The following is a 25892-nucleotide window of genomic DNA, read 5'->3' as shown; positions in this document are numbered from 1 at the left end:
CCTTTTCTCTTTACAACAGTCTGTAAACGTCTGGGGACTGAGGAGACAAGTTGCTCAAGTTTAGGGATAGGAATGTTAACCCATTCTTGTCTAATGTAGGATTCTAGTTGCTCAACTGTCTTAGGTCTTTTTTGTCGTATCTTCCGTTTTATGATGTGCCAAATGTTTTCTATGGGTGAAAGATCTGGACTGCAGGCTGGCCAGTTCAGTACCCGGATCCTTCTTCTACGCAGCCATGATGCAGTAATTGATGCAGTATGTGGTTTGGCATTGTCATGTTGGAAAATGCAAGGTCTTCCCTGAAAGAGACGTCGTCTGGATGGGAGCATATGTTGCTCTAGAACCCGGATATACCTTTCAGCATTGATGGTGTCTTTCCAGATGTGTAAGCTGCCCATGCCACACGCACTAATGCAACCCCATACCATCAGAGATGCAGGCTTCTGAACTGAGCGCTGATAACAACTTGGGTCGTCTTTCTCCTCTTTAGTCCGAATGACACGGCGTCCCTGATTTCCATAAAGAACTTCACATTTTGATTCATCTGACCACAGAACAGTTTTCCACTTTGCCACAGTCCATTTAAAATGAGCCTTGGCCCAGAGAAGACGTCTGCGCTTCTGGATCATGTTTAGATACGGCTTCTTCTTTGAACTATAGAGTTTTAGCTGGCAACGGCGGATGGCACGGTGAATTGTGTTCACAGATCATGTTCTCTGGAAATATTCCTGAGCCCATTTTGTGATTTCCAATACAGAAGCATGCCTGTATGTGATGCAGTGCCGTCTAAGGGCCCGAAGATCACGGGCACCCAGTAATGTTTTTCCGTCTTGACCCTTACGCACAGAGATTCTTCCAGATTCTCTGAATCTTTTGATGATATTATGCACTGTAGATGATGATATGTCCAAACTCTTTGCAATTTTACACTGTCGAACTCCTTTCTGAGATTGCTCCACTATTTGTCAGCGCAGAATTAGGGGGATTGGTGATCCTCTTCCCATCTTTACTTCTGAGAGCCGCTGCCACTCCAAGATGCTCTTTTTATACCCAGTCATGTTAATGACCTATTGCTAATTGACCTAATGAGTTGCAATTTGGTCCTCCAGCTGTTCCTTTTTTGTACCTTTAACTTTTCCAGCCTCTTATTGCCCCTGTCCCAACTTTTTTGAGATGTGTTGCTGTCATGAAATTTCAAATGAGCCAATATTTGGCATGAAATTTCAAAATGTCTCACTTTCGACATTTGATATGTTGTCTATGTTCTATTGTGAATACAATATCAGTTTTTGAGATTTGTAAATTATTGCATTCCGTTTTTATTTACAATTTGTACTTTGTCCCAACTTTTTTGGAATCGGGGTTGTAAATTAAAAGTCACCTCATGTCTAAAAGTAATGATAGATGTAGTTTCTCTTTACTTAGTTGAACGGTTCTTGAAATAATAAGGATTACTACAGTTGTGAAATAGGACTATTGACTGTATTTTTATTATTTACTTACTGTCTGATCTCAGTGGGTAGCACGGTGGTGTAGTAGTTAGCACTATTGTGCGATAACCTGGTGACTTGTCCAGGGTGTACCCCGCCTCTCACCCATAGTCAGCTGGGATAGGCTCCAGCTTGCCCACGATCCTGTACAGGGTAAGTGGTTATGGATAATGGATGGATGGATGGATGGATGTTTGATCTCAAATGCATTAACAATCTCTTAATGTAGAAGCGCCATCCCAAAATGATTGGATCTCAGCTCCTTTAATTTAAGAAGGCAAGAAATTGCACTAATTAACTTTTAACAAGGCACACCTGTTAACTGAAAAGCATTCCAGGTGATGACCTCATGAAGCTGGTTAAGATAATGGCAATAATGTACAAAACATCATCAAGGTAAACAGTGGCTACTTTGAGGAATTGAAAATATGATACATATTTTCTTTTTTAACCACATAATCCCAGATGTTATTTCATAGTTTGGATGTCTTCAGTATTGTTCTACAATGTACAAAATAGTTAAAATACAGAAAAACCAATGAATGAGTAGGTGTATCCAAACGTTTGACTGGTGCTGTAGTTGTAGAACCTCATTTACTTCTGTTTCCATACCACAGATGTCATTCTTGGTTGAACTTGAGAATCAAAAAGCTGATTCTGCTCTCAACTGGGGGAAGGATCATTCAAATTCACCACAGAGCACATGCTGTGCAGTGATACATCAAATATGAAAAACAGTTGAAGGTAGATGGTGAGCTCCATGCTGCTTTGCATGTCTGAAGGTGACACTCCTTGTTGTGCTGCCTAGGAAATGGTTATAGCACATATCCAATAATATTTATTGGAAGAAGGCACTTCTTGATCTGTGTTTGAGGACTCCTGTACCTAGTGCTGTACCTGTCTTCAGACACTGTGGTGCCACTTTCTGGTGCTCCCTAAAGAGCACAAATAGTTGGTCAGTGAGCAACTAGATGGCACTCAGTGGACACAGGGTTGGCCTCAGCACATTATTATCTGAATGATCAGCTAGAATAGTAGGTTTGTTAATAAGCTGTGATGCCAACAGTTTTCCCAGAAATGCTGGGTTCAGCCACAGTGTGACATGTTTGAATTTTGTGCTAACTGAAAACACATGTGAATCCTTGATTCATTTGTCTGTATTGTTGGCCAGTAGAAAATTCTGTGTTTAGCTGGTGTAACTTTATTTTTGCATCTTCTACTGGCATGAATGGTAAGTTGCACAAATTACTTGGCACCAAGTGCAGGTCCCAATCAGCGTTTTGGATGGATGTGGGGGATGTTCTGTGCCTATAGTAAGAGTTTGACAAAAACCATCAACCTGCTCTTGGTGTCTGCTCAAACTGCTCAAAGTTTGTTCATTAATGCTCAGCATTCAGCTCCATTCGGGCCTGGCAGAATAAACCACTTGACTTCCTGTCCTCAAATTCAAGAGAGTGAAAAATTTTTTTTTAAAAATGCAACAATTCATAAGAAACAGTAGAAATCCTGTGAACTAAAGGTACATCAATCTTTTAGTGGTGCAGAATTAATAAAGACCAAACTAGGCTTGTTATTTAAACAACAACAAGGATTATGACACTATATTTTAAAGCTAGACGGCCTTTTGATTTCATAAAATCAGTGAAATTTAGTTGGTCATTGTGATATATGTTTATTTCTGTAATATCTCAACAAAACAGGTCATTCTGTGGCTGGGAAGTTATTTCATTTGAAGGAATTCCCTAGCAAGTACTGTGTATGAAATCACTCACTTCATGCAGTCAAGCAGACAGAGGAAGTCCGTGTGCGCATGCGCAGGTTTACCTTCTTCTTCTTTTGGGTTTTACGGCAGCTGGCATCCACAGTGGTGCATTACTGCCATCTACAGGTTTACCTTGACCGTGCACTGACAGTTACATCATTCTGTCGCTAAACGAACAGCTGATCACACCGAGGTGCTCGCTGACCGCCGATATTTATTAGTTTGGTCCTGCGTTTCCTTTCCTTCGCAACATAACGTCTTTTCTTCTCGCTTTCTGTTACGGTCTTTCACGTTTCATTCGCACACTCACGTCCTCCAGGTTTCTCTTCTGTTTCAAATTTGTATCCCACAATGCCTTGTACGAACAGAGAAAGCCCACCACGTGATGCATGATGTAGTATCTTGAATTGGGTCATGGTGAAGCAGGACAAAATAGCAGAGAATTTAGGGCCATGTGGCTCCAAATTAATGAATTGTTCTATTTAAAAAAAACTAATAAAATTGGAAGTCTGTGATTCAAATTCAGTAGCTTTCGGTCCACTAAACAAAAATAATTGGGTGTCAGGGAAAATTATTTTTATGACCTACACTTGAAAAATTTGAAAGGCAGTCTACCTTTAAGCATCTTTGAATCCACCTCTGAATTTCTCACCTCCTGGCAATAAGAGAATGTAAAAGTGGACAAATGTAATACAAAGGGGAGCTTTTATAGGCTACCCACATGAGGTGACACTGATAACTTTGTCATTTGTATTCAGCAAGGAAACCAATATATGGTAAGTCTCCACTAGTTCTAAAAGAAACCACTGTGGCCTAGTCTGGAATGACGGGAAGTAGAACTAATGCTTTGAAGGTTTAAAAACCATATGTTTGGCAGCTCTCATGAGTTGTTGTTGGCCTTGTACTTCAGCATCTTCTTAAGATTTACAGTCATATCAGTATTAATTATTAAGTGAATACCTGAGAGACTGTGTGTCTGTTCAGGGAGCTGTTCATTTCTTGGCGAGTCCTACAGCAGGAACTCCTCGACTTGGGGCTTTTATTCCTCTGGAGCAAATTGCAGACGTCTGTGAGAGACAATCTGTGGCTCTATCATGTAGACATGAGTGGTCCCATGTTAGTCTTTCTTCATGTTCCAGTTTCTCAGTCCATTTCTCTCTCTCTCTCTCTCATGCTCTTTAGGTATGCTGGGGTAGTGGAGTTCTGACGTCAAAGAAGCACCATCACCTGATGCAGGGTATAAATAGGTACTTTAGCCGTTTTATTGACTATGGTAGACTAGATAAATCAATTATTTCTCCATAATATGCATTACTATAATTTATGCATGTGATTTCTTTTTTTTCTATTTCTTGGTAGCCTTCCAGGAAGCTGAAAACTGTTTCACCATGCAGTGCACTCTTGGTCCAGGACAAAACAATATTTCATCAGGGATTTAATTTTGATAGATCTCATGCAGTGATCATTAAGTATAACAAAAATGATCAGTTCTGATGTGCATCACAACTGAAAGATTAGCCTAATGGTTAGAGAAGCAGTTTTGGGGCTAAAAGGTTGCTGGTTTGATCCCCTAGACCAGCAGGAATAGTTGAAGTACCTTTCAGTAAGGAACCTGCTCCCCCAAAACTGCTCTGGGTATGTTGTATGTCACTCTGGAGAAGAGCATCTGCTAAATGCCTGTAATGTAGACATTAATCTGTATCATAATCAGATTTTCTGGCGTGTCTTTTTGTCAGTGAAAAATGTTAACTGTATCAGACTTATATTTATAAATATTCTTGGAAATATATCAAGCTGTGCTGTTTTTTAATGATGGTGGAAAAAAATAAATTTACGATATTATAAATGTGTCAAGTCATCAAACTGGTAAAAAAATAAATAAAAACACCACCAACAAAAACCCTAATGAAGGCTATAGGAAACAAGCCAATTTTTAAAATCATGCCAAATTGCAAGGTGCCTAGAAACTCCCATCATTACAAGTGGGTAACGTTATTCTTTAATCATGTCTACTGGCAGTAAGTCATTATGATTGGACTATAATCAAGAAGACTATATTTTACAATTTTTATTGTAAGGTCAGGCTGCAATCTTGAATCTTGATTTACTACTACTAGACATTATAATTATCTGGTTGGAAACTTTTAAAGACACTGTACAGTCATGTTAAATCAGAACCTCACATTTTCACTCTGTCCTTTACTTCACAAACAGAATCTGATGAAGCGATGCCTCGCAATCGAGGCCTCCAACATTTTCTTGCAACGTGAAATCTGTGATGTGAGTAGTGAAGAAGAAAGTGAGACTATATCATGAAGCTGCAGGTCTGATGCTTTCAGCCTCTGGTTGCTCTAGAAAGCAGTTGGTATGCAGGCCTTGGAAGAGAGAGTGGATAAAACCTTAACCAATGCCAAGTAAGTGTGCCTCATTATTGTCTGAATAGACAAATTTCAAAGCTTGGCTCTGTATAAGTCTTTTCAATATCTGCATGATTCCACTACTAAACCATGTTTTAATGGTTATATGAAAGGCTGAGTTTCTTTTCCAAGCTTTGGAAGAACATCTAAAATGCATAATGTTATATAGCATAGTGGATATGTCACTGACGCTTATTTGGCACACACACACACACACACACACATATCTCTAAATAATATTTCTAAATATAAAACACATTAAAAATACCACAACAACTTATAATGCGAAGCAGTGATTTTTTTTTAAATTACAGGAATAATGAAATCCCAATTGCTCCCCGGGTGCTGTAGGATTGCACACACACTGCTCTGGGTACATGTGTGTGCTCATTGCTCACATGTATGTGTGTGTTCACTGCTTCAGATGGGTAAAATGCAGAGGAGGAATTTCACTGTGCACGTGTACATGTGACAAATAAAGGCTCCTTCTTCTTCTTCTTCTTCTTCTTCTAATGTAACTTTAAATGTTGTCTAATGTAATGTAAGGTCTAGAAACTAAGCTCTAGTGTTCACTTGCATGCTGAAAAAGACTGACTTTTACTTGAATTACAAAGAATATACAATGAAAGAAATAGGCAGCATTAACTTTGAAAACATTTATTTTTCTTTCTTAACCACTTTATCCTGATTAGAGTTGTGAATCTATCCTGGGAACACTGAGCACAAGGCAGGAATACACTCTGGATGGTGCAGTTCAGAATAGCTAATTAGAGTACAGAAACTAATCCACCATGTTTTTGGGAATTAGGAGGAAACTGGATAACCTGGAGGAGGAAACCTACATGGACACATGCAAAACTCTACACAGACAGTAACCAAAGCTCAGGATTGAACTGGGAACCCTGGAGCTGTGACGCCATTACATATTTCAAAAAATAGTGCAAAACCACTAACATCCTTGATGTAAGATATTTATTTGTCAAATATTTTCTCAGTCTTACATTGTATTATTTATTGTTTTCCCACATTTTCTGCTACTGCATGCTTCATAATGGTTCAAAACACACATCCTGGCTATATTATTATTCAGAGCTATAGTCAAGACCTCTTTTGTCAAGTCCAAGACCAGGACTAGTCAAGACTTAGTCAAGACTGAGTCCAGAGAGGTTCGAGTCCAAGTCAAGACTAAATCCAGAGAGAGATAATGAGTTTTGGCAGGCATACGATTGATGACCAGGTGTCCAATGCTAATGCTTATTCTAGATAGATTTTGAATGAGTTAAACCAATGCCTGGTTGCTGAACAAGCTTACTTAATCAGTGACTTTTTTGAAGGAGGATTTACTTGTGGAAATAAACAACATATTTTTTAAAGGCAGCTGGACTTGGTCGAGTCCAACTAGAATATTTGGCGAGATCAGTGTCCAAGACTGAGACAACTCTGAGTGCAAATAGGCCTGCCAATGAGTCCAAGACAAATCTAAGACAATAGAAAAAAACATCTTGAGTCTGAACTCGAGTACGACAGCCCTGTCATTATTATTATTATTATTATTATTATTATTATTATTATTATTATTATTATGTGTATTACATTTCTGTTCTGTGTATGTTGTGTCATTAAAAATAGCTTAATGATTTTCTAAATAGTTCAAACAAGCAGCCAATGTGTTGTGATGGGGAACTGTGTAGAGAAGACTTACTGGTATTTTTTATTTATTTATTTTTTGTTAATAAGCAGACAGAGCTAGAAAGTGAGATGGAACTTGGTGGATTATTATTTTTTAATTAAAGAAGCCTTTCTGCAATTAAAAAAATAAATTATATATATATATATATATATGGTGGTGTAGTGGTTAGCACTGTCGCCTCACAGCAAGAAGGTCTGGGTTCGAGCCCCGTGGCCGGCGAGAGCCTTTCTGTGTGGAGTTTGCATGTTCTCCCCGTGTCTGCATGGGTTTCCTCCGGGTGCTCCGGTTTCCCCCAAAGACATGCAGGTTAGGTTAACTGGTGACTCTAAATTGACCGTAGGTGTGAGTGTGAATGGTTGTCTGTGTCTATGTGTCAGCCCTGTGATGACCTGGCGACTTGTCCAGGGTGTACCCCGCCTTTCGCCCGTAGTCAGCTGGGATAGGCTCCAGCTTGCCTGTGACCCTGTAGAACAGGATAAAGCAGCTACAGATAATGAGATGAGATGAGATGAGATATCAACCTAAAGAAGAAACTTCTTAAACTTCCTCCTTGCACTGCTTTGGTGACAGCTCCCTCTAGTGGTCTGAAGCAACTATTTATTCACATGTTTCCTCCATTTGAGGTTATTTGGCTAAAGAAGAGAAAAGAATTTCATCTTCTAATGGAGGCCAGATATGCACATAAATAAACAGAACACGACTCCACTGAAAAGAAACGATTAGTCCACACCACACCGATACTTTCAGGCAGCCATCAAGGTTAACTTTATTAGCAAGACAAAAATGTTTGTCCATTTCTCCTTGTAGCCTGAATATATAAATATCTGCTTCTGGTACACCCCTCCCTTTGTGATGAATGTGCCAGAAGATATTGAATTCTGGGTAAAGGTTAATTTGGTAAGCGGGAAAAGAAAACAGATAACATATAGGGATGATAAGGAAAAACTATGTGCTTTGGTATTTAGACAGGGCGGCACAGTGGTGTAGTGGTTAGTACTGTTGCCTCACAGCAAGAAGGTCCTGGGTTCGAGTCCAGCGGTCGATGAAGGTCTTTCTGTGCGGAGTTTGCATGTTCTCCCCGTGTCCACGTGGGTTTCCTCCGGGTGCTCCGGTTTCCCCCACAGTCCAAAGACATGCAGGTTAGGCTAACTGGTGACTCTAAATTGACCGTAGGTGTGAATGTGAGTGTGAATGGTTGTCTGTGTCTATGTGTCAGCCCTGTGATGACCTGGCGACTTGTCCAGGGTGTACCCCGCCTCTCACCTACAGTCAGCTGGGATAGGCTCCAGCTTGCCTGCGACCCTGTACAGGATAAGTGGCTACAGATAATGGATGGATGGATGGTATTTAGACATAAGAAATACAGAGTATTATTGTTTGAACTGCACAGAGATCAGTTCAGTAACTTGAATGGACAGCTCTGAAATGCAGCTTAAGCATCTATGTCATACAAATTTATCTCTTGAACATCGGTTGACAGCTATGAATATAGCCCAAACTGATTATAAAGCCATGTTCATGTTAAAGCCTTATTACTCAGTTACTTATTACTCAGTTACTTATTACTCAGTTGTGGTTGGTGGTCCACATTTGTGTTTGTCATTGAGTAAGATCTGTTCCTGGTGTGAACAGATGACTGAAATGACTCATAAGAAACAACACATATTGCTCATGAGGTCAGGGTACCCTAACTGTCATGATTAGGCCTTTATTTTTCAAGTGAGACTCCTTCTGCTGATATAATGCTAACAGAGTTTGATGATAATGATATGAAAAAGTGTGATAGGGAAAAGTTATATATTCAGATCTGGCTGTTTCTGTTTTGGTCACATAGGGGAGACTGGGGACGGTTGCAACAGGGGACAGTTGCAACAGGTCTTATTCCTCCAGTCAGAAACGTGCTAGAGTGATGACACTCATAAAGCACAGGCTCTGTTAGACCCTCCTTTTGTCATACTGTCCTGACCCTTTGTATGAATTAATCAAAACTTATTTCGTTTGAATCATTACTTTGTTGACTTCGAAGTGACATGGACAGCATGTGCCAAAGTCAGTAGGTCTCACTAACACATGATGTTCGGTCATGGCTGATAGGATGGGGACGCTTGCAGCAAGTGTTCCCAAGCTAAGCAGCTGTATAGATAGATAGATAGAAAGATTGATTGATTGATTGATTTACTTTATTGATCCCAAGCTGGGAAATTGTTATGTTACCACAGCAAGTTAACAGACATGCGAAAAGTACACACAACAGTATGTTTCAACATTTTTAGTTCAAAATAAGTACGGTTTATTGCTTATAGGTATTTTATTGCTTATGATGAACAGAATAGCCAAATATATCATAAGACCATGAGACGCAATGATAAACAAAAATAATTCCCCAAATAACTTGTCTGTAAGACTTATGAACGTGTGTGTGTGTGTGTGTGTGTGTGTGTGTGTGTGTGTGTGTGTGTGCCTGCATGCCTTATCTGTGAGAAAGAAGTGGTTCTTGTTATAATAATAGCATAAAAGCATTTTTATACAGGTCAAGGGTAATTGTCTTGAGTGTGTGTGTGTGTGTGTGTGTGTGCCAGGTATGCGGTGAGATGTGAGAAATAAAGCACAAGAAAACCAGCCAATATGCTGCTGAGAAAAAGAGAAACTTGCAAGTGAGGAATTGGGTAAGTTACGGTATGCAGGGTACTGGACCATTAGAAAAGTGTTTTCCGAGGACAAAGAGAGGAGTCTCAGGCGGTATTTAAAAAGAGCAGCTGACTCAAACTATGGGTTTAGTCCCAAAGAGGTAAGAGATTGAATAGCATCTGTAACATCTGCACAGTGACTCAATGTAGGCCTATGTTCTACACATAAACAAAACTCAATAACTGTTATTTGAAAAAATATTATTGTTATTATAGAAATGAATAATACTATCACATTATTGGAAAACAATGTATATTTTCATAATACTATGCTTATTGATACAAAAAGCAAAAGTTAATTAGTGAAGTTTAATGTAATTTTAATTGAAAATACACAATTGTCTAGAATGTCTTTAGCATTACACTTTCCCTCACTGGAACTAAAGGGGGCGTGGTGGTGGTGTAGTGATTAGCACTGTCGCCTCACAGCAAGAAGGTCCTGGGTTCGAGCCCAGTGAGGGTCTTTCTGTGTGGAGTTTGCATGTTCTCCCCGTGTCTGCGTGGGTTTCCTCCGGGTGCTCCGGTTTCCCCCACAGTCCAACATACATGTCAACCTTTGGTCAATCAAACCTGTATAACCAACCTCCAAAATCCGTATTTCCCTTATAAAATCCGTATAAGATGCAAATTAAAATAATTTACCTAAAATTTGAATGATAATTAACAATGATATATCCAAGTTACTTTTTATTCAGTATTAATAACAATAAACCTTCAGAATGAATACAAAGCTCCAATGTTTGTCAAAAACACAAAGTGTCACTCTAATGTTCTGAATTGTACTCCATGACAGCTTTTTTTTAGCGCTCTGCACCAATACCTCACTAGGCTGCATGTCACAGTAAGTGTCTGTGTTGATCTTGCCGGAGTGCCCATTCAGAATCTTTTCAGTCGCTAGTGAAAGTTGCTCAGGTGGAAATACGCGTTTCAAACAAAATGTAACTTCCCGGTTGGCGGGATTCTCGCAATGCGGTGTGCGCATGATCAAAAGTGGAACGAAGTCTCGCTACCACAAGATAACGCGTGATTTCATAAGACTCTTTACTGGCTGTTTGTGCTTTCTGTGGTGTACAGTACGTTTGTAAATGTTATGCGCTCTTTTATCATCGTGGGAATTGATTATAGCTCTAAATAAATATTGAAGTTTTTTTAAAGAATCCGTATAACTTTATTTGTACGCCCGTATACTACGTTTATTGAATCAAATCCGTATAAAATACGGACATTCCGTATAGGTTGACATGTATGGTCCAAAGACATGCAGGTTAGGCTAATTGGTGGCTCTAAATTGACCGTAGGTGTGAATGTGAGTGTAAATGGTTGTTTGTCTCTATGTATCAGTCCTGCTCTGACCTGGTGACTTGTCCAGGGTGTACCCCGCCTCTCACCCATAGTCAGCTGGGATAGGCTCCAGCTTGCCTGTGACCCTGCACAGGACAAGTGGTTACGGATGATGGATGGATGGATGGATGGATGGATGGATGGAACTAAAGGCCCCATACTTCCTCCAGCATGACACTGCCCTTGTGCACAAAATGGAGTTCATGAAGACACAATTTGTCAAGGTTAGTATTGAAGAGCTTGAGTGGCCTGTACAGAGCCCTGACCTCAACTCCACTGAACAAACACCATCAGTGTTCCATCATTCCTCTGTTCTAATCTTTCAACTGATCTTTGAACACTGTCTGTCCCCAGGTGGTGCTGTTGATCAAAATGCACGTGAGAAAACCTCTCTCCATTATGTTTGCATACCAGCAGAACCAAAGAAAGGCCAGCTTCTTCATCACTGGCCCGCAAATTAGCCTGGAGCATGTGGGCCCTGTTTTGGAGGAGATCCATATACTGTGGAAACACCTGTGAACACTGTATATCTGACACACACACACACACACACACACACACACACACACACACACACACACGCACACACACACACACAGAAAGTGAGCTCTTATTAAAATAATAATAAAGCATTCAACTCAAGCATGCAGATCTCAGTTGTACTGTATTTTATAGTATCCAATAGCCTCCAACTTTCTAATTTATTCCTGGTTAAATGCTCCATCATGTGCTATTATCAGTAGATGAGAGAGCATTTAATTAACAGAAGTCAAAGTTAGAGATCTCATCAGGAAATTATACATGAGTGGAATGGAAAACCCAAAGAGTTTCACTGATGATGGAAGTGTGCAGTCATTTGGTACATTTTGTCAATAACTATTTTTATTTATATGATGCAAACTCAGCGCAAACTAACAGTCGAGGTTTTAGAATGAGAGAGACAAGAAAGACACACAGTGAAAAGTCATTCTGGTTACTGCTATGCTTTCATAATTAGACTGACATCTGAAAAGATCATTTATACCGATTTTATACCACAGTGCTGTTGAATCCTCGAATCAGATTAGTCAGGAAGGTGTTGGTTCATTTTCTATAACACCACAGCTCAGACAACAGTGTTGGTTATTATTATTATTATTATTATTATTATTATTATTATAGTTTTATATCAGTGTGCTCAATCTAATCTGTTATAATTTCTTAAGTAACAACTAATTCATTTCTTTCTTTCTTTTCTTTCTTTAATTCATAGCAACTTCTATAGTGGGCGGCACGGTGGTGTAGTGGTTAGCGCTGTCGCCTCACAGCAAGAAGGTCCTGGGTTTGAGCCCCGGGGCCGGCGAGGGCCTTTCTGTGTGGAGTTTGCATGTTCTCCCCGTGTCCACGTGGGTTTCCTCCGGGTGCTCCGGTTTCCCCCACAGTCCAAAGACATGCAGGTTAGGTTAACTGGTGACTCTAAATTGACCGTAGGTGTGAATGTGAGTGTGAATGGTTGTCTGTGTCTATGTGTCAGCCCTGTGATGACCTGGCGACTTGTCCAGGGTGTACCCCGCCTTTCGCCCGTAGTCAGCTGGGATAGGCTCCAGCTTGCCTGCGACCTTGTAGAAGGATAAAGCGGCTAGAGATAATGAGATGAGATGAGAACTTCTATAGTGGACACTCCACATAATCTAAGCCTAATAATACATTAAATAAAAATATGATAGTTCAATAAAAATGTATAAATATTTGATATAGTGAAGCTTGGTCATGTTCATCTACAACAAACAAACAGAGAAAACAAAAACTTGATCACTTGTTTCATGTATGTTCCACTACATGAATACTAAATGGAACTATAAATGTACTGCTTGAAATGTGCAAAGTCGGGACAGAATGTTCTCATCTCATTATCTCTAGCCGCTTTATCCTGTTCTACAGGGTCGCAGGCAAGCTGGAGCCTATCCCAGCTGACTACGGGCGAAAGGCGGGGTACACCCTGGACAAGTCGCCAGGTCATCACAGGGCTGACACATAGACACAGACAACCATTCACACTCACACCTACGGTCAATTTAGAGTCACCAGTTAACCTAACCTGCATGTCTTTGGACTGTGGGGGAAACCGGAGCACCCGGAGGAAACCCACGCGGACACGGGGAGAACATGCAAACTCCACACAGAAAGGCCCTCGCCGGCCACGGGGCTCGAACCCGGACCTTCTTATTGTGAGGCGACAGCGCTAACCACTACACCACCGTGCCACCCGGATGGAATGTTGAAATTGAAATTAAAACTGAAAACAATGACGTGTAAATAAACTTTGACCTGTATTGCACTCAAAACAATACAACAGCATATTATTTGAAGTTTTGATGCTTACTTCATTAATTTTATTGTTTTTCAAAATAAACACATTTCAGTTTTGATTCTTAGAACACATTTAAAAAAAGTTGTGAAGGTAAAGCATTTACCACTTTGTAATGTTGCCATTCCTTCTCACAACATTTAAAAGATATTTAGAGACTGAAGACACCAAATGACGAAGTGTTTCAGGTGTTTGTCCCATTCTTCTTGCAAACAGGTCTTAAGGTGTGCAACAGTACAGGGTCATCATTGTCATATTTTTCTTTTCATAATTCTATTGGGGACAGAGGGGACAGGCATCCTCTTCTTCTACAGCCATGCCTTTGTAATGTGTGCAGAATGTGGTTTTGCAGTGTCTTGTTGAAATATCTCTGGAAAAGATGTAGTCTTGAAGGCAGCATATGTTGCTCAAAAATCTCAGTGTACTTTTCTGCATTAATGCTGCCATCACAGAAGTATAAGTTACCTTTGGGACTTTTTGGGACCGTTTTTTTTTTTCGCGCCCGCGCTCGTGATCCCCCCCCCCGCGTTGGGCTCTGTATAGCCAACAGAATGTTAACAGCTTTACATGGTCGTTTAAACATTTCTCGTCGTGTGTTGTACCTCGCAGACACGGCCCGTTATAAATTTGCTGTTACCAGAATGGCAATGATCAAGTCGTAATGTATTACTTAAGACTCTGTGTAATGTCATAGTAGTGTAATACTATGGTAGTAAAGTCTTTTTGATGACTAGTACAACATTCCGCTGGCGGGATTGTGCATATTATGGGGCTACGACAAGTTAAAGGCCTCTGCATGCTCCTGCGACAAGGCTTTCGCAGATAGCTTTTCGCAGACAGTTGTAATTTATTGTTGAGCGGGGAGTAATAGGCGTGCGCGATGTTATTCACCGCCACAATGCAAGGGGGCGCGAAGTTGCGAAATCGCTAGGAGTAGTTGGTGGGGGTGGTTAGTGGAGTGTTTATCCTCCGGTTACTTATAATGACTAGAACTGGAGTCGTATAGATGTACGTACTTCCTCACTTCCTCGATCAACCGCTCTTCGTGCTGCTCCATCTTCGCTCGTGTTTTTAAAAATGGCGGTCGTGAAAACAAACCAAACTGGGAAAGTAGGGAAGCGGAAGTGCGTGTACAGCGGATGTAGAGTGGACCAATCAGAGCCCTCTTGTCTGCAACACTGTCTGCGAGGCTTCTGCGGTGGTCACAATTTTTGGGAGGTGCGCGCAGAGCGTCTGCGAAGGTGGGGGGGGCTACGCAGACACTGCCTGCGACGCTATCTGCGAGGACTGGGTTGTCAGCATAAATTGGGCTTAAGGCACGCACACACACACACACACACACACACACACACTGATGACGTCACCTGCGCAACTTTGGTATTGGGCTTCCCCATCCAAAATGTTCACCCCCCCCCCCCCCCCCCCCCCCCGCCCGTCTTGTTTTTTTTTTCGGGGTTTTTTTGGGGGGACCTTTTTTTTTTGGGACCGTTTTTTTTTTTTCGCGCCCACGCTCATGCCGCCCCCCCCGCGATGCCGCCCCGGGTGGCTGCCCGGTCGGACCGCCCCCAGGACCGCCCCTATAGATTCTCAGCTGAGGGAATTCGTTACCTTTGCCAGCTGATCGAGGCAGACGTCTGCAATGTAACCCGCCGAAGCCAGGCCCTCACAATCGAGCAAATCATGTGCTTGTCACTGCGTTACTTTGCCAGTGGACAATATATGTATTCCATCGGTGATGCTGAAAACCTCAGTGAGAACACTGTATGTCGTATGATTCGCAAAGTGGTACTTGCCCTAACCAAACTGATGAATGCATTTGTCGTGTTCCCTGGGCATTTAACCGCACTTCAGATCAAAGAAGGGTTTTATGCAATCGCAGGTAATTACTAATATCAAATTGTGTCTGTTTGCCTACTCTCATAGAGACAATTGTGACTGACAATTGATATGACTAACAAAATATACAGGTTTCCCAAGAGTAATAGGAGCCATTGACTGCACTCACATCCGAATCAGTGCACCCCTGGGAGAGCATGAGGGGGATTATGTGAATAGAAAATCCTTCCATAGCATCAACGTACAGGTAAAAGGTCTACTTCATATAGGCCCACATTCAAATAGGTCATGTCCATACCTCAAATCAACCTGTCAGTACTGGTCCCATTTTGCATTAGGTGATGTCAATTTTTCAGGCAGTAACACAAAATAAAGAAAAGCCAAAATCACCACTCATTCCTACTGTATTTATTTATTCAAGTTCTCCCGTTCCTGAAAAGAAAAGACAGAAAAGCCAAATGAATGCTTGCTTGCACGTGCGCGCACACACACACACACACACACACACACACACACACACACACACACACACACACACTTACCATTATGAATGATGTTTTTATATTTCATTTTCACTTGTTGCCAGGTGCGTTTGGCACTGCTGTTGCCTCTGAAATGTTCACAGGACATACACCAACTTAGTCAAAGGGACTGAACAGTCAGTCATCCTAATTCATGTGACTCTGTGCACATATCAACTTAAGTAGGCTACTCCATGAATTTACCATACCAAATTTTATTCAGGATTTTTCGGACATTAAACAAGCTATATATGACTGGGGCCACGTCGAAGGACCATTTTCTGTGACTTGTGATTGATCATGAAGCTTTCTCTCATCCTATACTTCTGTTCTGGAACATGTAGAAGAGAGAATGTGCTTACGCATTTACCTGATCGGCAATTCGTTGCCAACATGCTTGCCGCTCCTTATTGGCAGCCGCTGTGTTAGATTTTGCTCTTAATGTTGTTTTGAACTCCTCGTAGCTTTGCATTATGACAGCGCATTCTTCCTCCGTGAAGTACGGCGACCGTGCCATTGTGAACAGTGGTGATTTGCGCTGATAACCTCCCCTTTAACGTGAACGCGCATTAACCCTGATTAGGTTAACACAGGTTCAACAAATCAATTTCATAATTGGCGTCGTAGTACCGTTTAACCCCAAACAAGATAACCAGGTTTTGTCAACCCCGGTTTAGCTGGGGAACCCTAGTCTGGCTAACGCGACTTCAAAGCTCTGCGAGCATTTGGTCTGGCAAAGATATTAAGCCCAACCGTTTCCCAGAGTGCGTGGTTGACCCGCCTCCCTGAAATGCCTCAGTTTGCTCCTGGTCGAAGCCAGAAAAGGCTGTGACGAAGCTTAAACCAATCACATCACTCTTTCCTCTGACGTATATGATGCGACGGGGCTAACTGGTAGATTAAACTCTTACTGAAGCCTGTCGGGAGCAAGGCGAAAACGTCCTTCCTTTCAATAAATACCTCCAGGGCTGCTCTTTGCTCCGTTTTCAATGAGAACTTGCTCCATGTTCGTAATGTTTCTAGTGAATGAAGCGCTTCCGGCATAGATTCTGTAAACAATCTATGGCTTCCGGTCGCAGTTCTACTACGTCACTGCCTTGAACATGCCTCTACCCAGGGCCGTTGGAGATGCTCAAAGTTGATTGGCTCCCGATTTTTCGGGAGCTTGGAAGAGCTGTAGATAGCTTGCCTGGCCAGACTAAGCTCGCAACAGGCCCTCGTGTTGCATCACGCTTAGGATGGGCGGGCCCAGGCTAGGGGAACCCTGGGTTACTTCTGGGTAGGTTGACCTCCGTTCGTAGTACAGGCTCCTGCTGGAGTACTGATTCGTCTAACCACAATACACATTTCCACTGTGATGTCGACGGCCCTTCTGGACACAGTTAACATAAGGCTTCTTTTTTGCACAATAAAGCTTTAACTGGCATTTGTGGATGTAACTCTGTATTGGTCCGTTTTTGCTTCTCAAAGACTAGGCCTTTCCTGAATACTGATTTTGTACCAAATCATGATTACAATTACCTGTTGACATCACCTGTTTCAAATCACATTATTATTTAATTGTTTTAACTCATTACTAGCCCTAAATTACCCGTCCCAACTTTTTTGGAATGTGTTGCAGACCTGAAACGCAAGAATGGATGTATATTATCAAATGAAATGAAGTTGACCAGACAAAACATGAACTATCTCGGGTTCATACCGTCTGCAGTGCAATACCGGTCAAAGTAAATTTACAAGCCACTGCTTTCTTTTTGTAAATTTTCATTTTCCACACTGTCCCAACTTTTTTTGATTTGGGGTTGTTTGATGTGTTGCTCTTTAAAAATAAAAGCAATGTAATTGTTTCCAAATTTTTTGATAGAAGACAAATAAAATACAGTGGATATAAAAAGTGTACACACCCCGTTAAAATGATGTAAAAGACATAAAAAAAACCATGGGGGAAAAACATAAAAAATAAAAAACCTACAATAAGTTGTTTGCATAAGTGTGCACACCCTTAAACTAATACTTTGTTGAAGCACCTTTTGATTTAATTACAGCATTCAGTCTTTTTGGGTCGGAGTCTATCAGCCTGCCACAGCTAGACTTGGCAATATTTGCCCACTCTTCTTTGTAAAAGTGCTTCAAATCTGTCAGATTGCGAGGACATCTCTTGTGCACAGCCCTCTTCAGGTCACCCCACAGATTTTCAATTGGATTTAGGTCTGGGCTCTGGCTGGGCCATTCCACAACTTTTTTGGGGTCATTGTCGTGCTGAAAGATGAAATTCCTCTTCATCTTCAGCTTTCTAGCAGACCCCTGAAGGTTTTGGGCCAAAATTGACTGGTATTTAGAACTGTTCATAATTCCCTCCACCTTGATTAAAGCCCCTGTTCCAGCTGAAGAAAAACAACCCCAAAACATGATGCTGCCGCCACCATGCTTCACCGTGGGTATGGTGTTCTTTTGGTGATGCGCAGTGTTGTTTTTGCGCCAAACATACCTTTTGGAATTGTGGCCAAAAAGTTCAACCTTGGTTTAATCAGACCATAACACATTTTCCCACATGCTTTTGGGAGAGTTGATGTATTTTTTTTGTAAAATTTAGCCAGGCCTGGATGTTTTTCTTTGACCCTTCCTCATAGTCCAGACATATGGAGAATACGGGAGATTGTTGTCACATGTAGGACACAACCAGTACTTGCCAGAAATTCCTGCAGCTCCTTCAGTGTTGCTGTAGGCCTCTTGGCAGCTTCCCTGACCAGTTTTCGTCTTGTCTTTTCATCAATTTTAGAGGGATGTCCAGTTCTTGGTAATGTCACTGTTGTCCCATATTTTCTCCACTTCTTGATGACTGTCTTCACTGTGCTCCATGGTGTATCTAATGCCGTGGAAATGTTTTTTTGTACCCTTCTCCTGGCTGATCCCTTTCAACAATGAGATCCCTTTGATCCTTTGTAAGCTCTCTGCGAACCCTGGCTTTTGCTGGAGGATGCAACTGAGTAAATGTCTGAACTTTATTTGGGGTTAATCCTGGGCTGCCAACTCTCACACAATGAGCGTGAGACACACGCATTTGATTGTCTTCACACGCTCACACGCCATACCTCCAATTTCTCACGCTAGAAAAAAAATCTAGTTTATCTATCTGATCTAGGCTACCCATTGCGTCGCGCCAACCACTTGCAATCGATCAATTACACCTTATGCACGGCTAAACAGGCAGAGAGGTGTTCCCTTCTGTACACACTCCCCTATGGTAGGTGGCGCATCTAATGATGCTGCACTTGTCGGAAGTTGGATAATTGCCTACCGTCAATTTAGAGGAAAAGGAGAGAGAAGAAGGTATCCGAGTTAAAGACGGGTGTCTCAGACAGGTTTGTACATATGCATGCCAATGTGTGGCGTTACTGGCGTAATTATGAACTTATATAAAGTTTCTTAATCGTTTTAGCCTATAAGTGTTGTGAGAATATTTAATGCCATATCGAGAGCTGTGTACTAGGCATGCTAAATCATTATAGGCCTACTGCCATGCCACAGCCTCTATCTTCCCCAACAAGCAGCACGGGAGAGCACCTCCTTAGCACACGTTTATTAAGGCGCATTTTTAGTTTGTTTACTGTATGTTATCATACTTTATGACTTTATTTGAAGCCATACTGGAAATGTTGTAAAATAAAGCAAGTAAGAGATAATATTACAAATGCAAGAAGAGCCATTAGCCATCATACCTATTGTTTATTTACAGGGTATTTATTTTTAATTATTTATGATGTATGTAATTGCTCAGTTAAAGTAAATAAAGCATGGTCACCTGTAATATCAAAGAATTTGAAATTGTGAATAATTAAAAAAAAAGACAGAGAACAATATACTGAGGAGACAGGGTTTCAAAGAGGGCAAGACAGGTAGAGAATATTTGTCAGATAACAGGCCCTGACGAATGCTCTATTACTAATAAGAAACATAGATAAGAAATAAATTAATAAGAAATATATTAATATAGCTTATTTAAGTATGACCAAAATTTTTAAGCCCAACTTTGTGTGCACAGTCCCACCTATGGCCAAGGTTCAGCTTTTTGTGTTTCAATACTGTTCAAACTTAATCATTTTAATGTTTCTTGTAGCACATGCACATTTTGCTTACTGTTTAAGCATTTTATTTGTTCTTTTGCTGTTGATATTTTTCCCCATGCCAATCTTCTGCTGAACCCAGTGGTGGGGAAAGCCCTTAAATGCATAATGAATAGTCAGTGAGGGACAATCTTATTTTTTGCAACAGTTATTAAAAACTTAACATTTAGTTTCAATTCAGAAGGTGTTTAGGCTTAGCTGATGAAATATTTTCAAACATGAACTTGCCTTTAAATCTGAAACACAGGTCTATAGGGCTACAGGAACATTGGCAGTCATCTGTAGTTTTCTAGTGTGGGGGCTTTTAAGCCAAAACTTGGTGCTTTTGTTGGCCACAAGCTGAAGGCCTGGCAAGTCAGGGTGTGTAAGAATGTAGGTATGGCACAGCAGGCCACTCCAAAAATCCACCAGAATGCAGGAACATCTACTAAATCCAAAATCTCAACCCCCCCATTGTCCATCTCCAGCTGGACGACCCACAAACAAAACACCAGAATGCAGGGGGACAAGTGAATATCAAACTGAATACAAAATTCCCACTTACTGCATGGTGTGCGGAAAAATTTTGCCGTCGAACCCCCCCCCCCCCCAAAAAAATCTCACTCCAAGGAATTCCGAAAAGTTGGCAGCCCTGTAATCAGAGTCATTTTAATTGATGGTAGGTGTGAACCCAAAAAGACTGAATGCTGTAATCAAATCAAAAGGTGCTTCAACAAAGTATTAGTTTAAGGGTGTGCACACTTATGCAACCAGCTTATTGTATATTTTTTATGTTTTCCCTCCTAACAGATTTGTCTGTTTTTCAATTGAATTGTACAGGTTATAGGTCACATTAAAAGTGGGAAAAGTTTTGAAATTATTTATTGTGGTCTCATTTTTTTTTACATCAGAAAAACCTATCATTTTAACGGGGTGTGTACACTTTTTATATCCACTGTAGAGGGCATGCTGTTTTTGGAATATAATCAGCATCGAGATGGTAACAGTAACTCGGCTTCACATTGAGCTTCATAACACCACCCTGTCATTGATTGTTTTCCTATAACTGCACAACCTACGGTGTTTTATTTCTTTCTTAGAGGTTTTTTTTGTTTTTACAAATAAATTCCTCTGACTGAAAAATTAATCAATTTTGAATTATGTTTCTTTTTGAAAAAGTTTTTCTTTCCATGATAAATATTTCAAGTTATTCTTTTGTATGTCCCACTGGCAATTGCGGTGAAGCAAAATGTGCAATGTTTTCATGCTCTCCACCCAACACAGAAATGCAGAAATGAAGTGCTTCACTCTGGTCAGTCTGAGTCCACTTTAAACCAGCAACATGCCAAAATGCCAAGACGTACTCTATGAAGGCTATTCTAAGTTTGTATCCACAAAAAGCTATTTTCAGATGCAAGTTTACCCGTGGTTATTGCTCCAGACAAAACTCCAGTGGTTTCAATCTAAAATAGTAAAGGGACAATTGTGGCTGAGTGAAGGAGAGAGAGAAAGCGGACAGGAGGATAGCGGGAGAAACTCGATTTGTAGCTATTCTAAAGTCAGACAGGGTCTGTCTGAGGGACATGGTGTTCAGTCTGATATTCTGGTTTTGTGGGAACATCTGTTCAGCACAGCCCAGCCCAACTGCTGCTGTGTCTGAGCTGAAAGCTCTCTCCAAACATGCTCACGCCTCAAGAGACTCAGTGTAAGGAAGAGGTTATTAAGCTCAATTACATGGCCATTCTCCTGCTGCTCTTCTCTGCCATTTAGCACACTTGCAGTTCTGCCTTTGTTGGACCCTGCTGCATGCCTCCAGACTCCTAAAGCTAAGCTTTTCTCATCATTACACATGACATGCTGGTAGTGCTTATTATTATATGCGATGATTTATACAAAAAATTTGCAAATCAAGGTGGTGTCCATTCAAAACATTGCACAAAATTGATGTCAGATGAGGGTCTGTTAACAGGCTTTGTTTCCCAGAACAGAGATCACATGAATATATATGGGCAACAACAGTATCAGCAAGCAACTGACTCCTAGGAAAGGAATGTTGTCTAAGATTCATGAGCATAACACATCAGAGCTTCCAGTAACAGGCAGCAGTGTTACAAATAATAAATACGTCAATTATCTTTTTTTTTTCTTCAGAAGGAAAGAAATGAAGGCTGAGAGTGAAAAACATCCTGAGATGTTCAGTATATGGATAGTAATATGGATAAATAAAGATACAAAAAACCTTCAGGAAGAAATGTTACTATAGAGGACTTTCACATGATGTCATTGCAACTGCAGATTTGTTTACGCAGCCATGTTGCCTGGCGAACTTTGTGTTTGCCAGTGACCGGCACAAATGTACGCAAGTGATGGTTAGCCCAATTCAGGAAACATCTACAGATAAAGTTGTAGAAGTTACATCTAAAAGAACAATGCCAGAGAACTGTAGTGCTTTTGGATGAAATAACAGACGTAGAGATAAGCCTGGTTTAACTTTTCACCGCTTCCCAGTGAACCTAGAAAGACGAGAAAAATAGTGAGCTGCAGTTAAACGGGAAGACTAGATGCCTACAAAGCATTCCTGTGTGTGTGGAGAACACTTTATATCAGGTTAATGTGAAAGCTCTATGTAAGGTTAAAATGTATATCTGGATCTGGGCTTTGGATGCGATATATTTTATTAGACCTAATACTTGACTAAACTAGCAGCATGTTTGTTATGTGCTGATAATGTAGACTCGGCTAAACACCATAAAATACCCTGGCTTGTTTATTACTGTTAGAAGTCCACATTTGAGCTTACCTTTGTCATAATAAGGTATTTTTCTTTATCAGGAATTTCCCATAACATTCTGGCATGCACGAAACCTGCCTCAAAATATCGGTAGCCATCTGTACTTTTGTAAGCCTTTAACATCTCTGGTGTATTTAGAAATCCATCCATCCATTATCTGTAGCTGCTTATCCTGTTCCACAGGGTCGCAGGCAAGCTGGAGCCTATCCCAGCTGCCTATGGGTGAGAGGCGGGGTACACCCTGGACAAGTCGCCAGGTCATCGCAGGGCTGACACACAGAGACAAACAACCATTCACACTCACATTCACACCTACGGTCAATTTAGAGTCACCAGTTAACCTAACCTGCATGTCTTTGGACTGTGGGGGAAACCGGAGCACCTAGAGGAAACCCACGCGGACACGGGGAGAACATGCAAACTCCACACAGAAAGGCCCTCGCCAGCCGCTGGGCTCGAACCCAGGACCTTCTTGTTATGAGGCGACAGCGCTAACCACTACACCACCGTGCTGCCCTGTATTTAGAAATCCCAAATACTAAATAGTTCAGGATGTCGTAGTGTCCCAAATCCAGTAGCTGGTTTGCTGAACACTTTTGCAGTGGAATAAATACATTTGTGGATAAATTAAGAAGAAGCCTTTATTTTTGTCACATTTACACTCAAGCACAGCGAAATTCCTCCTCTGCATTTAACCCATCTGAAGCGGCGAACAAGAGTGCGCATGTGCACATGCACACAAAGAAAGAGAGTATTAGTCAGACAGAACTGAGGAAGCCTTTTGGACTAGAGGTGAAACGTTTTCAAGAATCTTCAAGCAAGTCCAGTTGCCAATTTCTACCACCCACAGAGAGAGAGCAGTGTGCAGAATAAATAATAAATAAATACGTTTGTGGGTAAATTATATGGATCTGTGATGCCTGCATGTTTCAGCTTTTTCATGTCACATGATCTACTGGTATAAAATAAATTCTTAATCATTTCAGAGAGATTGTACTGACTGCAGTCGTCTTTATTTTCATTCTGAACTGTCGCGACTGTTTCTTTGTTTGCCTGGCAATATGGAGGACACTGCATGAAAAACAAAAATCTGTGACATCAGTGAAAGTCCTCTATACTGCACCTTTCCTTGTAGCCGTGGTAGTATCCACAAGGAGATTCTTTTACACCTTTATTATGTATGTTTTACCTTGAAACATGAGTATGGTGTACTTTTGAAGGACATAATTGGTCCGTAGGGATCTTTAATTTGCTTGAGGTATAAAGGTCAAAACGAAATGAACATGAAATGCAGCAATCTCCAGAAGTAAAAAGCACAATTATGAGAATAAACATTGTAAACAAATTTATTTAATCATAAAAGATTTACAATATATTGCTTATAAAAACAAAGACAAAGGCACATTGAGCTGTTTACCTGATTATTTATAAAGCTACACCTCTGGAAATGCTTTATGAAAATACTTCTTGGTGCCAGAGCAGAGTCTTATTCCCTTTATATTTGCCTTTCCAATGCTGTAATATGATTTTTCATTCAATACTCATATTTACACTGTGCTTTGTTTCTTTGGCAAATGAGTAAAATCATAATAATAATAAAAAAATCTTTGTTAAAGCAATGCCAAACACATCACATTCATTTACGCACATGGAATTGAACATGCTTCCACACATTCATAGACACACACACACATGTGCGCGCGCGCACACACACACACACACACACACACACACCTTTTCATGAACACAGACAGTGCTAAATCAAACTGTACATGTCATAAAATCTCTTATGAATACCTGCTCAGTTAATGTTTGAGCTCCGGTGAGCTGTGAGGAGTGAAGCACCAGCCACGTCCTCTTGCAATAAAGCCGCCAGTGCTTCTTTACTGTTATATATGCATAGACAATCTGATAAAGTGCATTAACTCTTTGGTTATGAGACACATCTAAAGCTTAAAGCTACTTCATTTCCCTGTGGCCTGTGCCTCGAGGCCTCTGATACACACCCGCACACACAAGCACACATCATTTATCACACACTGAATGTATTCCAGTTTCCACTGTTTGGAGGGAGCTGTTTTTCTTTGTTGATCATATGATGTGAGCACAGATAACACTCTCCCAGTCCAGAGTGACAGTAAATGGGCTCTAGCTCTCTCTCTCCTACTATTTCACTTGTCGTCACTGACGCTTACAGAGCAGTCCTCTGGAATCTTCTCCTCAGAGTTGCTGCGGGTTGACAGCTTATCCAGATCATCGTTCATCTCCCTGAAGCGCTCAGCCACACACTGCGCCGTGAGCCGAGCCTCAGGGTCCTGGTCCCAGCATTCGTTGATGGTGGCGCAAACCAAAGCCACACCCTACAGGAGATTACATTTGTTATTGCATTTCAGTACAGACACAAAGCCAAAACTGTTTTATTTTTCCAAACATAAGTGAAGACCTAAAAGTACTGTTTTATTATTTCTTTTGGATGTTTAACGTTCATGTCCGCCCACTTCAACATAAACAGGCTACTTCACCCAAATACTAACCAAATACAGCTTAATTATTTATTCTCTATATCATAAATATAACATATTAACTCAGCTGTGGTTACTGAATCATGGTCTCACAAAACATCAACAGAACAAATGAGCTATCTAACAAGTAAGGAATAAAACACACAGGGACATGCTGTTATAGAAAAATAATCAGCGATGGAGATGCGTCTTGAGGTAAAGTTCCTACACCAAAATTGATTATTTTCCAATAGCAATACATCCTGATGAGCTTTATTCCTCTTATACCAAAGCGATTTGCCAACAATTAATTTATTACTGAATTACACATCATCAATTTGATCTGTTTAAAGTGACATTTAATGTTATGGAACGTCTGCAAAATTTACTTAGTTCCTTGTTAATG

The 25892-nt window shown here is 40.8% G+C and overlaps 1 protein-coding gene across 2 annotated transcripts in view; it reads right to left on the bottom strand.

Annotated features, from left to right (window-relative positions):
- Nucleotides 1-24317: 24317 nt before the first annotated feature.
- The window catches only part of tgfbr2b (transforming growth factor beta receptor 2b), a 56534-nt gene continuing 54959 nt past the window's right edge, over nt 24318-25892 (bottom strand). For both annotated transcript variants that reach the window (XM_060922274.1, XM_060922275.1), the window contains one exon: nt 24318-25345. In XM_060922274.1, coding sequence (XP_060778257.1) covers nt 25157-25345 — 189 coding nt within the window. In that variant the 3' untranslated portion in view covers nt 24318-25156. The remainder of the gene's footprint in view (nt 25346-25892) is intronic.

This window comes from Neoarius graeffei, chromosome 5 (assembly GCF_027579695.1).
Source record: "Neoarius graeffei isolate fNeoGra1 chromosome 5, fNeoGra1.pri, whole genome shotgun sequence".
Taxonomy (NCBI): Eukaryota; Metazoa; Chordata; class Actinopteri; order Siluriformes; family Ariidae; genus Neoarius; species Neoarius graeffei.
Note: the sequence above shows the minus strand (reverse complement) of the source record. Positions and strands in the feature narration are given on the sequence as shown.